Source organism: Nansenia antarctica (genome assembly GCF_963989245.1).
Source record: "Nansenia antarctica genome assembly, chromosome: 2".
NCBI classification, from domain to species: domain Eukaryota; kingdom Metazoa; phylum Chordata; class Actinopteri; order Argentiniformes; family Microstomatidae; genus Nansenia; species Nansenia antarctica.
The window spans coordinates 21088864-21110545 of NC_137675.1; the positions used below are offsets into that span (position 1 = coordinate 21088864).

General features: G+C 44.2%; 1 protein-coding gene across 1 annotated transcript; it reads left to right on the forward strand.

Moving 5' to 3' along the window:
• Positions 1–2114: 2114 nt before the first annotated feature.
• Positions 2115–21221, forward strand: evpla (envoplakin a; the record flags this gene model as incomplete). The annotated part of the gene is made up of 22 exons (XM_080522820.1): positions 2115–2167; positions 7031–7130; positions 7959–8113; positions 8380–8503; positions 10089–10220; positions 11051–11092; positions 11274–11435; positions 11694–11801; positions 12071–12166; positions 12408–12518; positions 13079–13225; positions 13531–13685; positions 13883–13980; positions 14430–14602; positions 14886–15034; positions 15328–15466; positions 15968–16167; positions 16341–16491; positions 16959–17042; positions 17293–17388; positions 17537–17629; positions 17808–21221. 22 exons carry the CDS (start codon positions 2115–2117, stop codon positions 21219–21221), a joined length of 5982 nt encoding a protein of 1993 aa, XP_080378946.1.
• Positions 21222–21682: the final 461 nt, after the last annotated feature.

Consider the following 21682-nt stretch of genomic DNA (forward strand, 5'->3'; position numbering starts at 1 on the left):
CATGATGATTCCGTTTTGGGGCGCACCCGAGATTATGACAGAGAATGTCAACGATGTGGCTATGTATCTACCTCTCTACTCTGTTGCAATGAAAGTCGCATGGCCACATTCCATTCCATGTCCCATTGTTGACAAGCCTGGTAGACGCCCTGATCCTGCTCTGTCTATGGTCTGGCGTGTGTGTGTGTGTGTGTGTGTGTGTGTGTGTGTGTGTGTGTGTGTGTGTGTGTGTGTAAACGTGTGTGGCGTTGAGGACCTGGCTGATGCCCAAACACCATACAAGGCTTAAAACGATGACTAGAGATAATGATTGTTAATTATATAATATAATAATTGATGATAATGATAATGATTGTTAATTCATAGTAGATTTATTTTTAAAACTCCAAATGCAGAGTGAGTAAAAACAGCGAAACATCGGCAGTTAAAACCGTTTGGCTCAATGTGGTAAAGAACAACATTCAACTGACAAACATTAGTGACACACCTATTGAAAATGGCAGGTGTTGTAATGCAATAATATCATTTCTGTGAGGTAGCCACCAATCTAGCTGTAACCTGTAAGAATGGAATACAATTAACACAGGACTGTAATGGTTAGAAATAGGGTTAGGGTTAAATGTCCAATGACTGGAAGGTTGATAAATGGTACAGGAAACACAAAAATCTTGCTCTTTACAGGTGTGCATAATTCAATATGAAAAGAATTGTGAATGTCTTTGGTGAAGGGCCACTCCTTCACAATATGCATAAGCAATGTATGGAACTTTTGAATCAGATAGGAATGAATTATACTATATATGACATTATAAAATTAGTTTATTAGAGTTATGAAATCTCTTGGGCCAAATTGTAATTTTAGTGGTCTGTACACCCTTTAACTCACAAATTAAAATATGAATGTGTAAATTGATAACCAGGATGTAGCTTGATTAGGGTGTCTAACAGTCTTGCCCATGCTAATATAATAATAATATACGCCATTTAGCTGACACTTTGATCCAAAGCCACTTACATTGCAGTGAGTGCATACATTTTTCAGTATATATGGTCCCAGCGGGAATCGAACCCACAACCTAAGCGTTGTTAGCGCAATGATCTACCAACTGACCCACAGATGACCACCAGTTTGATGAGTTGGTCCACCAGTGCATAGTGGGCAGAAGTAAACTAAGGCATAGTTCATATGAGGACCAAAAGAGGGATTGATGGCCAAGTGACACGTCAGAAAAAAACAGCCTCTCAAGTGGAACATTTCCACTGAGAGAAGCCCACTGAAGAAGAACATCCTTCCACCGTATCTGTATCCATACCTTGGTATATAAGCTAGGCCTATAGTTGACAACCAAAAGGTGCTGAATGCTGTTGTTTTAGAGAATCAATACTTTTGCTACTTTTTTAATTAGCTCCAACTAATGTGTATTTTATCTCAGAAAACCATATGGATCCCTATAGGTCTCTCCATAATAATTCTCAATCAATCAAGGGGCGTGATTTTTAGAAAGTCTTGTCTGAAATGACAGGGAGTAACTTGAGAGGGCTGGTCTGAAGGAGGGAAGGAAGGAGAGAGGGAGGGAGGGAGGGAGGGAGGGAGGGAGGGAGGGAGGGAGGAAGGAAGGAAGGAAGGAAGGAAGGAGAGAGGGAGGGAGGGAGGGAGAGAGGGAGAGAGAGGGAGGGAGGGAGGGAGGGAGGAAGGAAGGAAGGAAGGAAGGAAGGAAGGAAGGAAGGAAGGAGAGAGGGAGGGAGGGAGGGAGGGAGAGAGGGAGGGAGAGAGAGAGGGAGGGAGGGAGGGAGGGGAGGGGAGGAGGAGTGTGAGGAACAGGTCTGCCCGGTCCTTTTGGAACAAGGTCCTGTGTCTGGGTAGTGACTCTGACACACCTGTTCTCTGGGAGGGGTGGCTACCTGGGAGGAACAACCAGCTCCACTTTTTTTAACAGCTGTGACGCCAGCAACACACATGCTAAAGTGAGAGAGAGAGAGAGAGGGGAGTGTCTGTGTGTGAGAGACGGAGTGTGTAGGAACCCAGAGGAAGAGAGAGACGTGAGAGAGAGACAGAGAGAGAGTGACAGAGAGAGCGCACACGTTGGATCTCCACTCACCTGAAAGCCTTCAGGATGTTTAAGAAGAAGGAAAGTAACACGCTGAAAGTCTCCGGCAAGATCAGCAAGTGAGTGTTGTTCAGAGGAGAAGAGACATTCCTCTCCTCCTCACCTCTCCTCCCTTTCCTCTCCCTTTCTTCCTCCTTCTAACTAAGCTCAAATGTGTCATATTTCCTGGTTGTTGGCTGATGTCCTCCTTCTCTGTCTTCTTGATGGGTTTTCTGGAATATTCATTTGTGTGATTAATGAATGAATGAATGAATGAATGAAAGCTTTATTTCGAACATGTGTAAAAGGAAATAGTTATAACAACAAAAGACAAAACAAAAACAAGAAAAAACAAAACAAAAACAAGAAAAAACAAAACAAAACAAAAAACACTATTTACTTAAATGGAGTTTAACAGTTCCAGGATTAGTTAACAGTTCCAGGATTGTGGAGGTCTAAACATGGGTGTCTTTGTTGTATGTTTAGGTAACGTTGTGGTCTTCAAGACTATTGTTGTTAAGTGTTTGGTGGGGGTGTTTTTATGAATCTCCTTCCTGGGCTATGGGACGTCCTGTAGCATAGCGTGTGGTGGAATGTCATGTGCCCCCGGGTCAGCTTTGCTGTGTAAACACGGGGCTGGGCTGAGTGGTTCAGAACACAGCATTAGTGGGGCTCTGAAGTGTGTGTGTGTGTGTGTGTGTGTGTGTGTGTGTGTGTGTGTGTGTGTGTGTATGTCTGCTTGTGTGTGCATGCCTATGTGTGTACACACCTGTTTGTGTGTGTGTGTGTGTGTGTGTGTGTGTGTGTGTGTGTGTCAGTCAGTCAGTCAGTCAGTCAGTCACCAGTCAACTTTTAACCAGTCAAAAGTTTGATGTGTGTCACCAGTGTTGGTCAAAAGTTTGATGTGTGTGTGATTAAAGATGGGACTAACAAGCTCATGAGCTTTCTTAGAAAGGGAACATTCCCATCACGTAATGCTGAATCTAAGTCATCATCATTTGGCTATCTATGTGATCATTTGGAGGTCAGTTAAACATTTCAGGTGAACAGGGATCAAGAGTTGTTACATTCCCCTGAAAGACCTTAGAGAACTTAGATAGGGACACGTTTTTTTCTTGAACCTATAATCTGCAATCCAGTTAAACCAACCCACATCAAAGTGGTACATTATCGGTCATTACTCAAATGAGAAAATACCTCTTTGCTTCAGTAAGAGTGTTAACCCAACATGATGAAAGGTCTGACTTTCCCCCACCTGTTGTGCCCTGGAAACAGGCTGATAGGCAACAGCTTAGTGTTGATATGGTGGAAACGTTAGTGAACAAGTATGATGTTAATGACTATCACCGGTCAAAAGAAAACTGCAAAGGAAAGGAGATAGTAATGAAATGTGTGTGGCGTGAATCATTTGTCACACTTTCTTATTTGTAGACAGATGCATTCCTTAGTAGTGAATCTACTGTACACCTGGGCGTCCAAATACCTCTTCGATTCACTCCCCTGTCTCCTTCAATTCAAGAGCTTGGATAGTAAAAGGAAAGGGAGTCAAGTAAGCGTCATAAAGGAAAGCAGGTGAATTAGGCATCTTAGGACTCTTGGGACATACACCAGCTCTGTCCTGTTTGACTGTACAGTTCCTACGTGTATACACAATAAACAAGATGGATGACAGATGGAATGGGGAGATGACTACTCAGTGGGCGAGATTCCAGAATGTTCTTACCCCCATGTGCTGAGAGAAGGCCTAGAGATGGAGTTGAAAAGTAGAGATAATAGATGGAGACGGAGATGTGTTTGGCAAGAGGTCTCACTCTGCCTGAAAAGGCTGATCAGTTGGTTTCTGTAGGGCCTGTCCTGTGGGTGTAGGCTAGCTCATCCTCTTGACAATGGTGGTACGAATGGGGCATTTAAAGGGAATGGGGGCATTTAAAGGGAATGGGGCATTTAAAGGGAATGGGGCATTTAAAGGGACCAGGCATTTAAAGGGAATGTTCCATATAGGCTGCTTCCCTTCCTTCCTCTTTTACACGATTACACAAAACATCGGATGAAGAGGTGGTGTGAAGATCACTAGAACCTTCTGTTGAAGACGTCATCTGTCATCTGTCTTTGTGTTTATGTTGAAGCATCTGCATTTCATGGCATTTAGATATTATAACACGTGACGCGTAATATCACTCTCAAATGATAATACAGGAACAGGGGGCAGTACAGTTGTCTTGTTTTAAGAGATAAAGATGTAAATGTATTCTATTCTGTTCCAATGGCACTTTCAACCAGTCTGTTGTACTTGGAAAAAGTTCAGTATTTGGAAGGTTGTCGGTATTTCAAGGGGTTATGTCAGGATGAGCGGTCATCTTGGTGCTGCTGGCGGTGTTGTCCGTAGAGGCAGGGTGACGTGGGGATAGCAGCAGTGGTTTCCACGGAACACAGATTGTCTGGCTGCAGGTACAATACCAAGGTACATGACTGTGACATCACTGCATTGACTCTCACTGAGATTCCAAAATGGCCACTCTCTGGTCGACCTGTGTTTGAGCCCACTACATCATGTATGAAGAGTTTAGGGTTCCATTCAATTTGAACTTGATTAAGTGCTGGAGATAGACAGTATAGGACACTGAAAGGGTTGAAGACCTGATCTGTTCTACCGATTCTTCTCAGGGAACAATCGGACCACCCGGTTTCCGATCTCCACAGTATACTAGCACACTTCTGACGCCCTCCGGCAACCGACACTCTGTTTGAACATCCTTACACACACACACACACACACACACACACACGCGCACGCACACTCACACACAGTCACATAGAAAGAGAAAAGGAGGAGGAGGGTATAGTATTGTTGCTGTTGACAGTGAGTCACAATGAGGAACCTGCCCAGAGAACTCCTCCAACTCCTCCAACTCCTCTAACCTGCCAGGCCTGATGAGAGCCATAGATTAGAGCCTCTATCACCGCTGACATCGCCGCCCTACGCCCTGGCCAACACACCTGAGCCAGGCCTGCTGAGTGAACAGGAATAGGGAGGCTATTGTGACATTGCTCAGATATATTGTACATAATATATATATACAGTATATATATATATATGATATACTCGTCTCACAGACAGACACAGTTAGCGGAGGTTTTGGTTGAGGAGTGGGGGCTTGCACTAAATCGACAGCATTGCGCTAAATCGATGGCGATGCAGTAGAGGCGACCTTTTTCCCCCCCCAGCATCTGGAGATCCGGGGGCTATTCATAAAACATTGGGGGCTAGAGCCCCGGATGCCCAGGCCTAACGCCGTCACTGGTCTTAGGCCACTCTTCTCGTTTGTTTTTTCTTTCCAAATGATGATATCACTCTCTCTAAGAGGAAGTTAGGTTATGGTATGTACACTACTTAGCACTTTGTCATGTGTTTGGAGAATGTGTCACTCTTAAAAGAGAGATTTCAAGATCTCGTTAAAAGAGGTTGTGAAACGGAAGCGATCAGAGAGAGTTCTCGCTCAGCAAAATGTTTGAGTGTGAGTAATGCTTCACCTTGACTCTCACTGGCTGTGTGATGTGACAGGTCGCAGGTCGAGTTTCCACGCCATCGCCGTCAGTCTTTTGTTCTTGTTCGGTTCAGAGTGTACACTGCTCATGTATCAAACAGAGAAGAGTACAAAAAGTGTAAAAACGTAGACCAGGAAGAGAACAACCTTATTTTATGATTTGCAACATAAGACATACGCTATGACTTGAGTTAATGTCAATGCATCTTTTTATATAAATGTAAAATAAAAAATAAACAGTTTGTATGATAAAATACCCCTCTATCATTTTCACAATGTCCTGTGCTGAGGCCTTATAGTCTGATTCAGAATAATTCCTACATATTTCTCTCGAGACACGATAAGCCAGCAGGTCCTCAAAGGGTGACAGAGAACAACACAGGTAGTCACCAAGGGAGGCACAGTGACAGACAGTTGTTTATGGAATGATCAGCGTTTTGTGAATTCCTAGGGTGTGGTTCAGAATGTGTTCGGCTGCTACACTGATCTTTGGGATTCGCATCCCCGGCCTTGCCCACCCAAGGTGCTGGTTCTGGCGCTGGGCCTCTTTCGCTAGGGGTACTTGTTCCACTAGATGGGGTAGTTTTTTTCTATAGAGGGGGTAGTTGTTTCTCTAGAGGGGGTAGTTGTTTCTATAGAGGGGGTAGTTGTTTCTCTAGAGGGGTAGTTGTTATTGTAGAGAGATGTAGCTGTTTCTATAGAGGGGGCAGTTGTTATTCTAGAGAGATGTAGCTGTTTCTATAGAGGGGGCAGTTGTTATTCTAGAGAGATGTAGTTGTTTCTCTCGAGGGGGTAGTTGTTTCTCTAGAGGGGGTAGTTGTTTCTCTAGAGGGGGAAGTTGTTTCTCTAGAGGGGGTAGTTGTTTCTCTAGAGGGGTAGTTGTTTTTTCGAGGTGGTAGCTGTTATTCTAGAGGGGGGGGTAGTTGTTTCTACAGAGAGGGTAGTTGTTATATGTGTTGTCAGTGGATGTATTTGACGTTGAACAAAGAGGATGTGGTCCGAATGTGAGATACCAATGCAGAGCTCTTAGTTACCCATCAGATTGACACACCATCACTATCACACTGTCATTATGAATTCATACTACATGGTGATCTAATGCTTTGGTACCTACTTTTACACAAGGTAATGGTGACAGGGCCCGATTGAAAGGTTCAGCAATGACTTTCAATGGTCCCCTACGCAAAGCCGATCCGTTTGCTCGATATCCAGAAAGAAAGATTTTGATGCTGAATGCTGAAATGATTTGATACTTTATGCTTTTGAAGACACCGGACATTTCTGTTTCCACATTCTTAACCCTAACACTCACCCTCTTTCCTGTTTATATTTTGTACCTGTCTGTGATCTGCAGCAGATCTTTAACCTTCACCTGTGACCTTTGCTCTTTGACACCAGGGCCCAAGCCAACAACCTGGCCTTGCTGATTGCGCGGATGCAAAAGAATGCCGACACGGTGGAGAAAGATGTCCTACGGGCCGAGGGGCTACTGGCTGTGGTGAGAGCACACACACGCACACACGTATGCACACCTTACACGCACGCCTTAGAGTTCATGGTGTTGACCAAAAATGTATGCTACTCTTCTACCAGTCTGTCTTAGAGAGTCTCATCAGATACGGCATTACATCTTGGTTTGGTAACCTATCTGTAAAACTAAGGTCCAAACTGGTCCGACTGATACAGACTGCATGGAAGATCATAGGGGTGAAAGACCACTCATCCCTGCAGTCTATTTTTGAACAGGCTACTCTCAGACAGGCTAATAGAATTCTCATGAATCCCTCCCATGTCCTACATGCAGAGTATGAACTGCTGCCCTCTGGGAGGAGGTTCAGAGTCCCCCGCGCTAGATTAAATAGATTTAAAAAATATTTTATTCCCGTTTCTGTTAAACTTTTAAACTGCACCAGATGAATGTGAACATATCTTGCTTATCGTTTTATTTCCACTCTTGTTTTAATCAGGGCCGCCTTCTGTTTGTGTGCTAATATTATTCTGTATTGTCTGTTGCTCTTTGTTGGCTGCTGTGGGGTGCAAGCCCAATACAAATTTCCCAGTGATGGGACAATAAAGTGACTTTTGACTTTTGACTTGACTTGACACACACACGTACACACACGTACACACACACACACACACACACACACACACACACACACACACACACTCCCTCTCTTTCTTTCTCTTTCTCTCTCGCTTAACAAGCACTATCCTCTCCTCACCCAAACATTGTGTGGTTTTCTGTCTTCCTATATGTGGTCACTCATGTCACTCACATCACTCAAAACTTCTCCCTGTATAACTGTTCTCTGTGGTCACTCAGGATAAAGAGAATGAGGAGAAGGACCTTCCCCTGAAACACCAGACGGAGATTGCAGACAGCCTGGCAGAGGCAGAGGGTCTGCTGCAGGACCTCTTCCTGGATGTAGACAAGGCCAAGAAGTACAAGCACCCTCAAGGCAGCGAGATAGAAAGCGAGTGAGTTACGGCAATACAGACCCATATCTCTTGTGAATGATGTTATCAAATGAGGTTGCTTCTTCATTGTTTTGGGTCCCTCACATCGCACATGAAATTGTTGTTGAATTTGGAATGTAACATTTGGAAGTGTTATTATTGAGGAAATGTTTTAATGACCCAAAGTGACATTTAATTCCTGAACTGTGATCATCTGGCCTGTTCTCCTTGTTATAATACTGAAAGCTAAATGTCTTTTGCTCTGCTCCACCCTCTGTCCGTTCCAGTGTCAGTCACCTCCACGACCGCTGGCTGAAAGACTGTGCCATCTACCGGGACGTGTACGAGCCCGTTAACGACGTGGAACTGAAGCCCAGAATAGACTGGGCTCCTGTGCTCAACAAGAAACAGGTAAGACAACAAAAGCATAATATATGTTGAGAGCATAAATATACACATATACGGTGTGTTGTGAGCATCCTTAACTGAACACTAAACTCCTATAGCTGTTAATAATGTCTGTTCTGGGGGCGCTTGGTGGTGTAACGCACTAAGCGTCGACCATGTAACCGCAGGGTTCCCAGTTCGATTCCGGCTGTGGAAATATCCTGCATGTCATCCCTTCTCTCTCGCTCACCCATCTTTCCTGTCAAATCTCTACTGTCTCTATTGCAATAAAAAGAAAAATATCAGTGGAACTGCCCCACTCAGAAAAAATAAGATACTGTATGTTGTGAGCATCCTTAACTGAACACTTAACTCCTATAGCTGTTAGAATCCTCTCTGCATCATGAACCTCATGCTTCCATGAAGCTGTTGACCAAACCAAGCTGACGTTGCATGCAGTCCACTGCACTCTAGGTTACCTGTGTTGACTCACCTCTGTTCACATCCATATCAATTTACCAAATGTTATTTTTAGGTGTGTACAGTCTGTCTGTCTGGCCACACCCTGTGGAAGGCTATTGAGAGGCTATTGGTGAATAAATGTCACAACATTAAGAGTGCGACTTTAATTTTCATAATTTTTTTCACATAATATTATTAATTTTTTTGTGATCAAGATTTTTTATTGCTTTTAACAACACATAACAATGACAATACAGAACAAGAAAGGAAAAGAGGGAAAAACAAAAAAGAAAAGGGGTAGTGTAGCAGACAAGTACATAATATTATTAACAGTGATCCTTGTCCTCATTTTAGATACGTCACTGTTGACACATCACACCTCATAAAAGTGTCTACTACCATAACTTCTCAATGCTGTATAGTGGTGGAGGTAGACATTTTGAGGACGGGCTCATTGTAATGCATGGAATGGAATAGGGAATGGTACAGTTTCAAACAGACATGTTTGATGCCATTCGTCATTCCATTGCATGCATTACAATGAGCCCGTCCTCCAATTTCAACCTCCACCAGCCTCCAATTCTGTACAATGGTTTAGCCTATAGCTCTGTATCGAGTGCGTGTCAGTTGCTAATGGTGTCCCAACATTGTTAAACTATGTGTTAATGTGATGTATTGATGTTGTGTTTATTGGAGTGTGAATGAAGTGTTTCCAGAGAGATCTAACTAATCGTGTTACTGTGTATTAGTGTGTTGACCTGTGCATCAATAGTGTGTTTAATGGAGAGTTTAATGGAGAGTTTAATGGAGCACACAGTCACTTTATTCAATACTACCTTGACCATCCACTGCCACCAAGTGCAATACTCTTCACTTTCTATTATTTGTTTTAGTTTTTTTTTACTACCACTGCTGTTATGGATTGTATTGCTCAATTTGTTTCTTGTCTTATTTGTCTCTTACAACTATTGGCACTTGTCTTATTTGTCTCACGTCTCTTATAACTATTACTACTTTATTTACAGTATCTTATTGCTGCAATGTCGAGGAACTGAAGAATGTTACTCTCTTATACTTGTATAATGGGATGTAACAATAAACTTGAAACGTGTGTGTTTAATGGAGTGTTAAATGGTGTGTTTTCCAGAAAGAGCTGAACACAGAGGAGTATGGACCCACCATGTCGGACCTGGAGAAGCAGATTGCCACCCAGAACATCCTCCACAAGGAGATAGAAGCCTACAGCTCTCAGCTCAGCCCCAGTTCCACCAGCACCAAGGTAACTACTGGATCTGCTTCTACTTTGTCATCTCCAAACATAATAAAGGTCAACTTGGCAGAAACCTCGTTACACTCTCTTCAGGCTACACCTTAACTGTCCCTCCTGAAACCTCTCCATCCCCTCTACCCCCCTGTAGAATTTCTCTGCTGTAAATAATAATAATTAAAAACATAAAGGCGTCTACTAAATGCAAATGTAATAGTAAATGTAAAATCTCCATCCCCATCCATTTTGTGGCCCACATCAGATCTCAGTTCACAGGAACTCAAGGCAAAAAAAAAAAACTTGTTTTAGTCATATCTAGGACATGAATGCATTTGAGTGCTTTTCAAGTCTTCAACCGATAAGATTTTGTTTGCAATCCATAATAACTGTTATCAAACTACAAACACACATTGTACATACATGTGTGATTTCTAACAATTAAATATGTAAAAACAATTATAATACTGAAAGATAAATACTGTTGACATTTAATATCTAAATGAGCGTCTGTTTTGATGAAAAATTACAGTGGAAATGTCACAACTCAAAAACTCGGTAGGTTTCTGCCAAACTAGGTTTCTGCTAAGTTTATCTTCATTATGTTTGTTTATTATTTTTGGACATACGTTTAAGGGATATAGACAACAGTTCAGATGTAAGACTAGGTGATACAATCCCTTATTTTGCTCGTACCTTGACACCTTGTTGTTGTGAGTGGGAACTGGGAACAACGATGACTCAGGGTTTTCAAGAGGGCACCCTCCTTCCTTAGCGTCTCACTGACACACCACATTAGATGTCATACTACTATTGTTCATGAACAAAATGTTTTTGTGTTTCAGGAGGAGTTTGCTGCCATCAAGAAACAATACAACAACCTTTTAGTAAGTCATCAAATGAATGATATCAGATAAACATTGGATCATTAGGCGTTTACTCTCAACGAGAATGTTTATCTATGTAATACATGTTGCCTATTTTCTGTGCTTAAAGCTATTGACACTCTGCAGTCTTTTGATGATGGAGACTGGACCCTAACATCAACACTCTGATTACCTTCCCTAGGACAATTCAAAATGGCGTCACCACTACTTGAGCAGCCTGTATGACTACATGCAAGGTTGCACCAAGGAGCTGGCATACCTGGGGATCGAGCAGAACAAGATCATGAAGCAGGACTGGAGCGACCACATGATCGACCCCCCGGACGTACGCAGGCAGTATGAGGTAAGGGGTCAGAGGTCACTCAGAGGTCAGGGTTCAACAAGTCTGTTGAAAATCAATTTACGGAAATGCTACTTGAAGAAAAGCTTGAAAGACTAGATACCGGTACTATATAGATATTGGACTCAGACACTCAAGACATTTAGTTAGAGAAAGTCTACTTTGTATTGTCATTTTTTTGCATCCGTGCAAAAATCATTGCATGTGAACGTGAATAAGCTGTGTTTGGTAATTTTCGGTCTTTGATTTGATCTCAATCAGAACTTCAAGAACAATAGTCTCCTGTCCCACGAGAGCGAAGTGAACAAACTCCAGGATGACGGAGATCGACTCGTTGAACTGAAGCACCCTGCCACCACCACTATAGTGGTATGTACCTATGTGCCAGTTATCGATAACAGCTTTTGGTATACCTTTCACCTTTTAATACATTTACAATGGGAAAAGGGAACAATATTGTCTTGAATAAACACCTCACAGATCCCTTCTCTGTTCCACTCACTGTACTGCAGGTCACTTTGGATTGAAGTGTTTCCTAAATTACATACATACTATGTACAGTATATATATATTTATGTATTATTATTATTATTATTATTATTATTATTATTATTAATTGCCCAGTGTGTTTGTTTCAGACTCAGAGAGATGCGGTGCGGAACGAGTGGCAGAAGTTCCTCAACCTGTGCATCTGCCAAGAGACGCACCTGGATAACGTGGAGGATTTCAAAAAGGTGTGTGTAGTGTACATCATTAACACTAGAAGGTATCCAGCTACCTCCTATTGTCCTATTGACACAACCCCAAAAGGAACCACTGCATACCGACAGTATCTGGTTCTGAGCCGCCAGGCATTACATAACGTCTCACCAACCATTCACAGTGGCCTAGAATCGGCAACAAGGAAAGGACTTAATTTGTGTATGTATGTAAACACCATACCCTTATTTGTTGTCTGTCTGTGTCCCTGTCTAGTACCAACTAGATGCAGAGACGCTGTCTGAGTCTCTGACCAGACTGAACTCCAGCCTGGAGGCCAAGGTCGTCAGCAAGAAGAGCAACACAGAGAAGCTGTTGCAGCTGGAGGTAACCCCAGGACATGAATACCCATAATCTACTTTATGGAAGAAATTCTAGTCTTATTTGATCTAAACTTGAATCCATACTGTAGCTTACTTAACGTTTAAGTGTTGGCTGTGGTGGTGGAGAGTAGTCATGTGGAGGAAGATTCAGGGTGACGGTTTCTGTGGTACTTACAAACCAATTTCACTGTCTCTTTCTCTCCCCCCTCTCTTTTTTCTATCCCCCCCCTTCCCTTTCTTTATCATTCTCTCCCTCTCTCTCTCTCTCTCCTCTCTCCCTCCTCTCTCTCCTCTCTCTCTCTGTCTCCCCCCCTCCCTCTCTCTCTCTCCCTCTCTCTCTCTCTCCCCCCTCTCCCTCTCTCTCTCTCCCTCTCTTTCCTTCTCTCTCTCTCCCTCTCTCTCTCTCTCTCCTCTCTCTCTCTCTCTCTCTCTCTGTCTCTCTCCCCCCCTCTTCCTCTCTCTCCTCTCTCTCTGTCTCTCTCCCCCCCTCTCCCTCTCTCTCTCTCCCTCTCTCTCCCCCCCTCCTCTTCTCTCTCTCTCTCTTCCTCTCCCTCCCTCTCCTAGGCGGAGGAGAGGCCAGTGCAGCGTGGTGAGCTGCTGCTAGCTGACATGAGGAAGCGCAGCACTTCCATCGCTCCTCTCAAGCTGCGTCGCGTCGCCCCCACCAAGTCCATCACCGTGGACTCTCTCTGCGACTGGAGCACAAGCAAGGTAACCAGCTTTGACCTCTCACCTTTCAGTTTGAAACCTAGTCCCGCCACGGGCTACATTTAGCTGCCTTTAATCATTTGACTTCTATAAGTGCTCACAACTCACAGGAGAAGCTGTGGAAACATGACACAACCTTTTATTTTTTTTACATTTTTGGCATTTAGCAGACGCCTTATTCCAAAGCGTCGTAGCAGGGAGAGTAATCTAGCTCAGGCCAGGGGCCATTGGTAGTCGTCGAATGTTATTGGAACTTGCAGGTGAAACGAAAGGGGATGTTGTGATTTCAAGCTTTTCTTACTTTTTAGGACGAACTCACCCGAGGAGATAGGTTCACCCTGAAATCGAACTCAGACGTTGAGAACTGGGATGTTGTGTCCAGCAATGGGGCAACCAAAACCTTTCCAGGAGTGTGTTTCCTGATCCCTCCTCCTGACTCAGACGCCATCGACAAAGTAGATCTGTAAGCAATAACAAAGTCAACTGCATGAATATGAGCTGAACTATGTCAACAACGTGTCCGTTGTCGAGTTTGTTCTTTTAACAGTGCTACAGGGCTAATGGTTGTATGTTTGTGTGTTTGTGTGTTTGTGTGTTTGTGTGTGTGTGTGTGTGTGTGTGTGTGTGTGTGTGTCTGTGTCCGTGTCTGTGTCTGTGCAGGCTCGGCAGTGAGCTTTCTGACATCAAGAAGAGGAGAACAGATCTGCAGGCTTCTCTAAAGAACCACTATGCAGAGATCCCCAGGCCTCAGCAAGCAGGTGAGAACCAAACCATCTCTACTCCATTAACCTAAACCACTGGTACTCAAAGTCCCCCCAACAGCATGAAAGAAGGCTTAAGCTACTTCACTGTTGAAACCTGTATCTGTTATGAGCTAAAAAACGTCCTAATGTTGATTCTACCTTGTTCCGTGCTGTATCTGATTATACAGTATCAGCAGCATGTATCATCATGTAAAGTAAACTGTCAAAGTGTCTTTCTTGCATGTACTGTATGTATGTGTACACAATATTGTAGCGAACGACAGGTAGAGTAGCTTGCCCTAAGCGGGTATCGAACTCGCTACCTTCCCCCGTGCTAGCTACAACGCCAAGAGAGTTAACTCCCTTGGCAGAGCTGCTAACGGGCCTTCAGGGTCTACAGGGTCTTTACAATATTAAATGATTGTATTGACTGTAATAATACTGTGTTATTATTACCCATGTAGCCCAAGTGTCCTGCGCCCCGGAGGACCCTGCAGCTGTAGCCGCCGCCGGCCAGCTGGACAAGCTGGATGGAGACCTGGCCCAGGCAGAACAGGACATCCTGAGCCGCATGAGGGCTCCCCTGGACCGCAAGGACTCAGCCTCAGACCTGGCCAAGAGGCTGAAGGAACAGCAGGTGAGAGGGAGAGAGAGAGAGATAGACGGAGGGAGGGAGGGAGGGGAGGAAGCCACTGAGACACCCACAGTACACAGGAATAAAAAGCATAGGTTTTAAGCCTGTTGTAGCTACCAGTGACTTTACAATAGATTGACATGCTAGTCAATTAACATGCTAGTCAGGCTACAGGATTCTTATAACATGATAATGATGAGGAGGACGATGATGAGGAGGAGGAGGAGGAGAAGGAGGAGGATAAGGAGGAGGATGCTAACACGTACATGTCATGTCTACCATGTAGAAAGCAGCGGATGCCCTGGCGGCCCTGGAGCAGGAGAAGGCTGCAGCCCAGTCTGTGATCCCCACCTCCTCACGCCTGTCTCTCAAACTCAACGCTGCCAAAAACAAGCACGATAACATCACCGCTCTCGCCGACCTCTACACCAAGAAGTAAGCCCACATTGCTTAGATTATCCCCCCAAAATGATTCTGGTCAGGAAAAACTTTGGGCCCCACATACGCCCATGTTATAATATATTATATACTCTACATTTTCACTAGGGATGGGAGTTTGTCTTGGTCAGAGTAAACTACAGGCCCTTTGTATCACCACCAAGGCTGTTATGGGAATATCACTAAAATCAAATTCGAATAAAGCATTGAATAAGTCTAAAATATCGTTAGCAGTTAATACTATCGGTAATAGTTTTTGTCAATTCATTTTTTGCTTTCCTTTCCTCCAGGGCAAATGCGTCTCTGAATCTGGAGGGCCAGATCAAGAAGGTGGACGGCATCATCTCTGGGTTTGAGGACAAGCTGAGTGAGGACGGAGGCATCCCTGACACCCCTAACGCCATTCAGGACCGCCAGCAGGAAATTCAGGTGGGTTCTAAAGGACCGTAGACATCCTAGATCATAATACCTGGTGTTCCCCCTGGGAAAAATAAAGCTATTCTATTGGATTCTGTATTCTATTATATTCAGTATGACATTAGGTACTGTAGTACCTTACCAGGCCCTTTTTGAGAGTGTCATAGAACCAAACAGACTATTTTTAAATGTTATTTATTGGACCTTTATTTAACCCGATAGAATCAGTTGAGAACAAATTCTCATTTTCAATGATGATCTGGCCAAGAGGCCCCGGCAAGAATAAAAACAAACATATAAACAGAAATACTCAGGGTCAACATAGAACAATACATACAATACATAAGAACGGCAAAGACAGTGAAGATAAATAAATAAAAACAAATTGAAACAAAATCAACTAACCTATGTGTGGAAAGAGATACAATCCTAGAGCAAACAGCACATTTAAATCGTCACATCCAGTATTTCAAAGGAAACTAAGGTTAAGCCATCCATGGTCGTTCGTTACAGAGCCTGCGTACATCTAAGGACCTAGCGGACTCCCAGGATGAGATGAAGAAGCTGGGTCAGGACCTGCAGGCCACAGAGGCGCTGTGCAGTTCTCTACAGCAGGGCCACCAGGAGTACTGCCCTGACATCCAACGCCAGGGAACCGAGGTCAAACGACTACAGAACCGCTACGCTAACGTCAACAACCAGCTCAAGGAGAGGTGAGGCCAGGGCCACAAATACCTCATTTGGAATAACTCTGACTACACAGACACAAGCTAGAAACATACAATATGTCTTAAATATTGTAATTATCGCTTGTTGATTATACATATACAACCCCCCCATGATTTGACCTCATGATTGTCTTTTTCTAATCGTTTTATTTTCTCAGAGAGAACCTCTTGCAAGAGGCGGCAATAAAGAACCAGGAACTCCAGAGCACAAGCAAATCTCTGAATTCCTTCCTGGATAATCTGCCTGAAAACCAGATCAGCCCCAGTGATGACCTGTCACAAGTCAACGCCAAGCAGGCTAACCAGGAGGTCAGTTTGATTATGTTTGTAATACTTTAAATGAAGTTGCCCCTATACCTGTGTAACAACACTGTAACACAATTGACCTCTTAACCCCACATAATGTATTGTTATTATTATTATCATCTTATTTTTTGCTATTGTCTTTTAAATTATAGTTTGCTTATACTGTGTATATATATATATATATATATATATATGTAATTGTATTTATATTATGTCCTATGCACCAACCAAGTGCAAATATACTTAAATATACAAATAAAATATTTCTGATTCTGAAAACTGTGACATTGACATTGAGTGATTAGGTTGCATGGTACAGTTAATGCAGTTGAGCGGTTTGTGTGATTACACAAAAGTCCTTAATCCACACACCCAAGTGGAATAAGCTAGATATTTTGCTAGGAACTTTCATTCTGTGTCATTTCATTTACTGTATCAATCCCTAAACTATATTTATTACTTTATTACAGAGAGTTGTGGACGATCTGAAGAGGAAGGGAGATGATGTGGACCGGGTGGTTGATCTGTCCCAGGACCTGCAGAATGTTCTCAATGTAAGACTCAAAGTCAGAAATTGTGTATGGATCCTAACAGATTTACTTCAAACAATAACAGTGTTATATATATATATATAATATATATATATATATATATATATATATATATATATTATATATATAAATGCTAAATTATTGTAGATGATGGTAGATGATGGTGATTTGGAATTTCGATTTCTGTTCCGGAATCAATGAATTGAACATTCTAAAACTTTTTTGAATGTCGTGCTGTGTTTGTTTTCTGCAGGACTATGAGGTCAACGCTAACAAATACAACAGCGTCCTTGACAAGGACGGAGCCACAGCTGCCGAACCAACCCTCGCTGATGCTGTGCAGCAGCAGGTCAGATGAAAACACTGAAAGCCAATTCGATCTTTAGATAGAGAGCATCACTAGGTTTCTTCCATTTGTATGAGCCACTGTAGGGTATATATATTCTATTTAGCTCTCTGTGAGCTGAATTGTGACTCATCCTCTTTCTGTTTAACAGGAAAAGGCTCTGGTGAACCGCTATGCTGAGACATCAGCTAAGAACGACCAGCAACTCAATCAGATGGGCTTGGCTAAGACCCTCATTGGTCAGGTAGGACATACATTGTGATCAATTCAATTAATTGATTTCATTCATTGATGATACATTTGATTATAGATTATTTTCATACTGCACTGTCATAAACTTTGAGAAACCATGAATAATACTGATTCATGCTCTCTAAAATCTGTTTACAACATTGCCCATTTGTTGACTATTTTTTTTTCAGAATGAAGAGAAGAAGGTCCAGCTGGTGGCACAGGAGCAGGTGCAATTGCAGAGTCAGCAGAACAGCATGGACGAAATAGATGGCTTGAAGAAAGAGCTGACTGAGGAGAAGGAAAGAGGCGCCCATGCCGAAAACGACCTGACAACCTTCAAGAACCGGCTCCTGTCTCTAAAGAGCCGCAGAGGAGTGGAGCGCCTTGAGGAGAAGGAGGTGGTCCAGTACTTCCGTGACCCTAAACTTGAGAGTGAATTGGAGGACATCCAGAGCCAGATCCATGAGGACGCCCTGAAGCGCAGCAGTACTCAGGGCAACATCGAGGTGGTCAACAAGAAAATCACAACCGTGGGGGATGACCTCAAAAACATCAAGCCCAAACTGGTGACGAGAGAGGTGACAGAGTACGAGAGAGACCCCCAGCTGGACGTCGAAGCGGCCAAGATAAAAGAAGAGATGACAAAGATAAAGGACGAAGTCCGGGTGAAAGAGGGTGAGGCCATTACGATGAAGACAGAGGTCACCATCCTGGAGCAGAAGAAACCCAACATCAAGCAGAAGGTGGTGAAGAAGGATGTGGTGAGGGTGGAGAAGGATCCGGAGATGCTCAAAGCCGTCCGGATGTTCGAGACAGAAATCACAGATGAGGGCAACAAGAGCAAAGCTTTGAATGACGAGGTCTTCCAAACGAGAAGCATGGTGAACGCGCTGGAGAGGATCATTCCGACCATCCAGCCCAAGATTGTTACCAAGGAGTTAAAGACGGTGGAACAGGATCCCGAGCTCATCAAGGCTTCCCAGAAGATTGTAACAGACATGGAAACAGAGAAAATTGAGAACGATACTCTGTCCAAAGAGGTGTCACAGCTCCAAAGCCGCTACAGTGACGTGCAGCTATGGAAACCAAAGGTGGAAGTTAAGGAAATCGTCAATGAGATCTACAGAATAGACCCGTCCACTGAGGTGGAAATCAACCGTCTGAAGAAAGACCTAAAGGACTCCAGCAGGCAGCGTTCTGACCTGGATAAGGAGACCTCTCTCATCATGGTTGATCTGGAAGCTCTCCGTGCACAGAAGCCCAAAGTGGAGATGAAGGAGGTGATCCAAGAGGTGGTAAAGGAGGAAAGGAGTCCAGAGAACATCAGAGAGATCAAGAAGCTGAACGACCAGGTTAACCAGCTCCACAGCTCCTACAACACAGTCCAGGATCAGCTCATCCTCCACAGAAAGGAGAGGGATGAATGGAAGACAGAGAAGTCCAAGGTGGAGACCAAGCTTGTGACCAAAGAGGTCATCAAGTACGAGGACGACCCCCTCTTGGAGAAGGAAGCTGACCGCCTGAGAAGGGAGGTGCGGGAGGAGGCGAAGCAGCGCCGCACCACTGAGGAGATGGTGTTCGACCTACAGAACAAACACATCCTGCTGGAGAGACAGAAGCCTGAGGAGAAAGTGGTGACACAGGAGGTGGTTCGTCTACAGAAGGACCCCAGGCAGCAGGTGGAGCACGAGGACCTTGGCAGAAGCCTAGACAAGGAGGTGAAGTCCCGAAGACAGGTTGACCTTGAGGTGCAGCAGCTGAAGTCATTGGTGGAGGACAAGGAGAAGGTCCTGAAGCAGAGTGACGAACGCCAGAAGAAGACGAAAGCACAGTCTGAGCTTAAGGAAATCAAACAGCGTATTAAACAGCTGGAGAACGCCCCTCCGCCTGTCGAGGAGAACATCGTTGTAGAGGAGATCCTGAAGGTGGAGAGAGACCCCAAACTGGAGAGGATGACCAACGGCCTCCGTTCAGACATGGATAAGGAGACCAATGACATCTTACGTTTTCAGAGAGACATCAGGAAAACCAACGTCAAGATTGAATTACTACAGAGAGAGAAGGCCGGAGAGAGGACAGTGTACAAAGAGGTGATCAGGGTGGAGAAAGATCAGGCTGTGGAGGCAGAGAGGGATCACGTGAGGGAGCAGGTCTCCCAGGAGAAGAACGGCAGGCAGGACCTGGAGGACCAAATCCGACGTCTCTCAGACAAGCTCAACCGACTGCAGAAGACCAATTCTAACACCTCACGGGAGGAGACCAGCCTTATCTTGAACAGGGACTCATTGCAGAGGGAGAAGGATACCCTGAACCGGGAGCACAAGGCGCTGGAGTCCAGCAAGCAAGACGTCAGCGTATCATTCCAGCAGCAGACCAAATTGATGAGCGACAGGAACCAGACGAGCAGGAAAAAGAGTGTCAAGATGGAGACTGACCAGCAGCAGCTGGAGAAAGATATTCTGGATGAGAAGGACACGATCCACAAGAGAGACAACGCAATCAGGGAGCTCAACGTCAAGATTGAGAAGGAAGACAATGCTGAGACTATGACGAGAGAGACCAACATCTCCACTAAAATCACCATCTTGGACCCTGATACTGGAAAGGACATGTCCCCATATGAAGCTTACCTGCAAGGTCTGGTCGATCGTAGCCAGTACCTCCATCTACAAGAGCTGGAGTGTGATTGGGAGGAGATAACTACCTCAGGCCCTGACGGGGAGACCTCTCTGTTACAGGATCGCAAGAGTGGTAGACAGTACTCCATCAAAGACGCTCTAAAGGACGGCAGGCTGACTCAACATGAACTGAAACAATACAAGGACGGTAAAATGTCCATATCAGAGTTTGCCTTGCTGGTCGCCGGAGAGAAAGAAAAATCCCCCAAATTCAACTCCATCACAGCAAAGCCAGGATCCTCGCCCAAAACGTCCCCTCCCAAATCCACCCCTGTCCCCAAGGAAATCTTTCCCATCGCTGGCGTCATAGACACGAGCACGGACGCCTGTTTCTCAATACGCACCGCCGCACTGCACAAGCTGATCGACAGCACCACGGCACAACGGCTACTCGAAGCGCAGGCGGCCACGGGTGGAATCATTGAAATCACCAACAAGGAAAGATACTCCGTCCACAGGGCAGCAGAGAAGGGCCTCATAGAGTCCAGCCAGCTCCAAAGACTCCTCAATGCCCAGAAAGCATTCACTGGTGTAGAGGACCCCATGACCAAAGAACGTCTGTCAGCGGGGGAGGCTGTCCAGAAAGGCTGGATGCCTAAAGAAAAAGCCATGCGTTACATGGAGGCTCAGCACCTTACTGGGGGGCTGGTGAACCCTAACACCAGCGGCCGCGTTAAAGTCGCGGACGCCATCCTAGCCCAGATGATTGACAGCTCCATGATGAGGGAGCTCCAGGCTGACACCAACTACCCCAAGGATATAGTCGACCCAATCACGAAGGAGAAGATCAACTACCAGCAAGCGATGGACCGCTGCAAGACAGACCGTCGGTCAGGCCTGCTTATGCTGCCTGCTTCCTCAAAAGAACCCAGCTCCACCCCCAAGTATAATCCTAATAAATATTCCTCCTACAGCAATTTCTAGATTTGTTTACAGTGTGCTTGGATGGTGTTCTTGTCTCTACAGGGTGATTCATATGATGTCAAGTTGTAATGTATAAACGTAAACAGTAATATGATGCTGTACTCAGTATAATGTATATTTTGTCTCAGGAAAAGTATGGAGATACTGCTTAGATCACTTTAACGGCCATGATCATTGCTGCTGAGACGCTCTTGTTTACCGAACTTGTTTTGAAGTGGGAAGAGATATTCTTCATCTAATTTAAAAGGAAAGATACAAAGAGGATCATGTGATTTTGTTTATTCTTGATATTGTTTGTTTTATTAGGGATATTGGGCCATGGTGCAATGTTATTTACCAAGCTTTGCTTGTCCACATCTTATTACTACTCAAGGGCTTTCCCTGAAACTGTTCACTTTAAACGCAATCTCATTTGTATCAATGAAATAATTATGAATTATATAAAATTATATATTAATTAA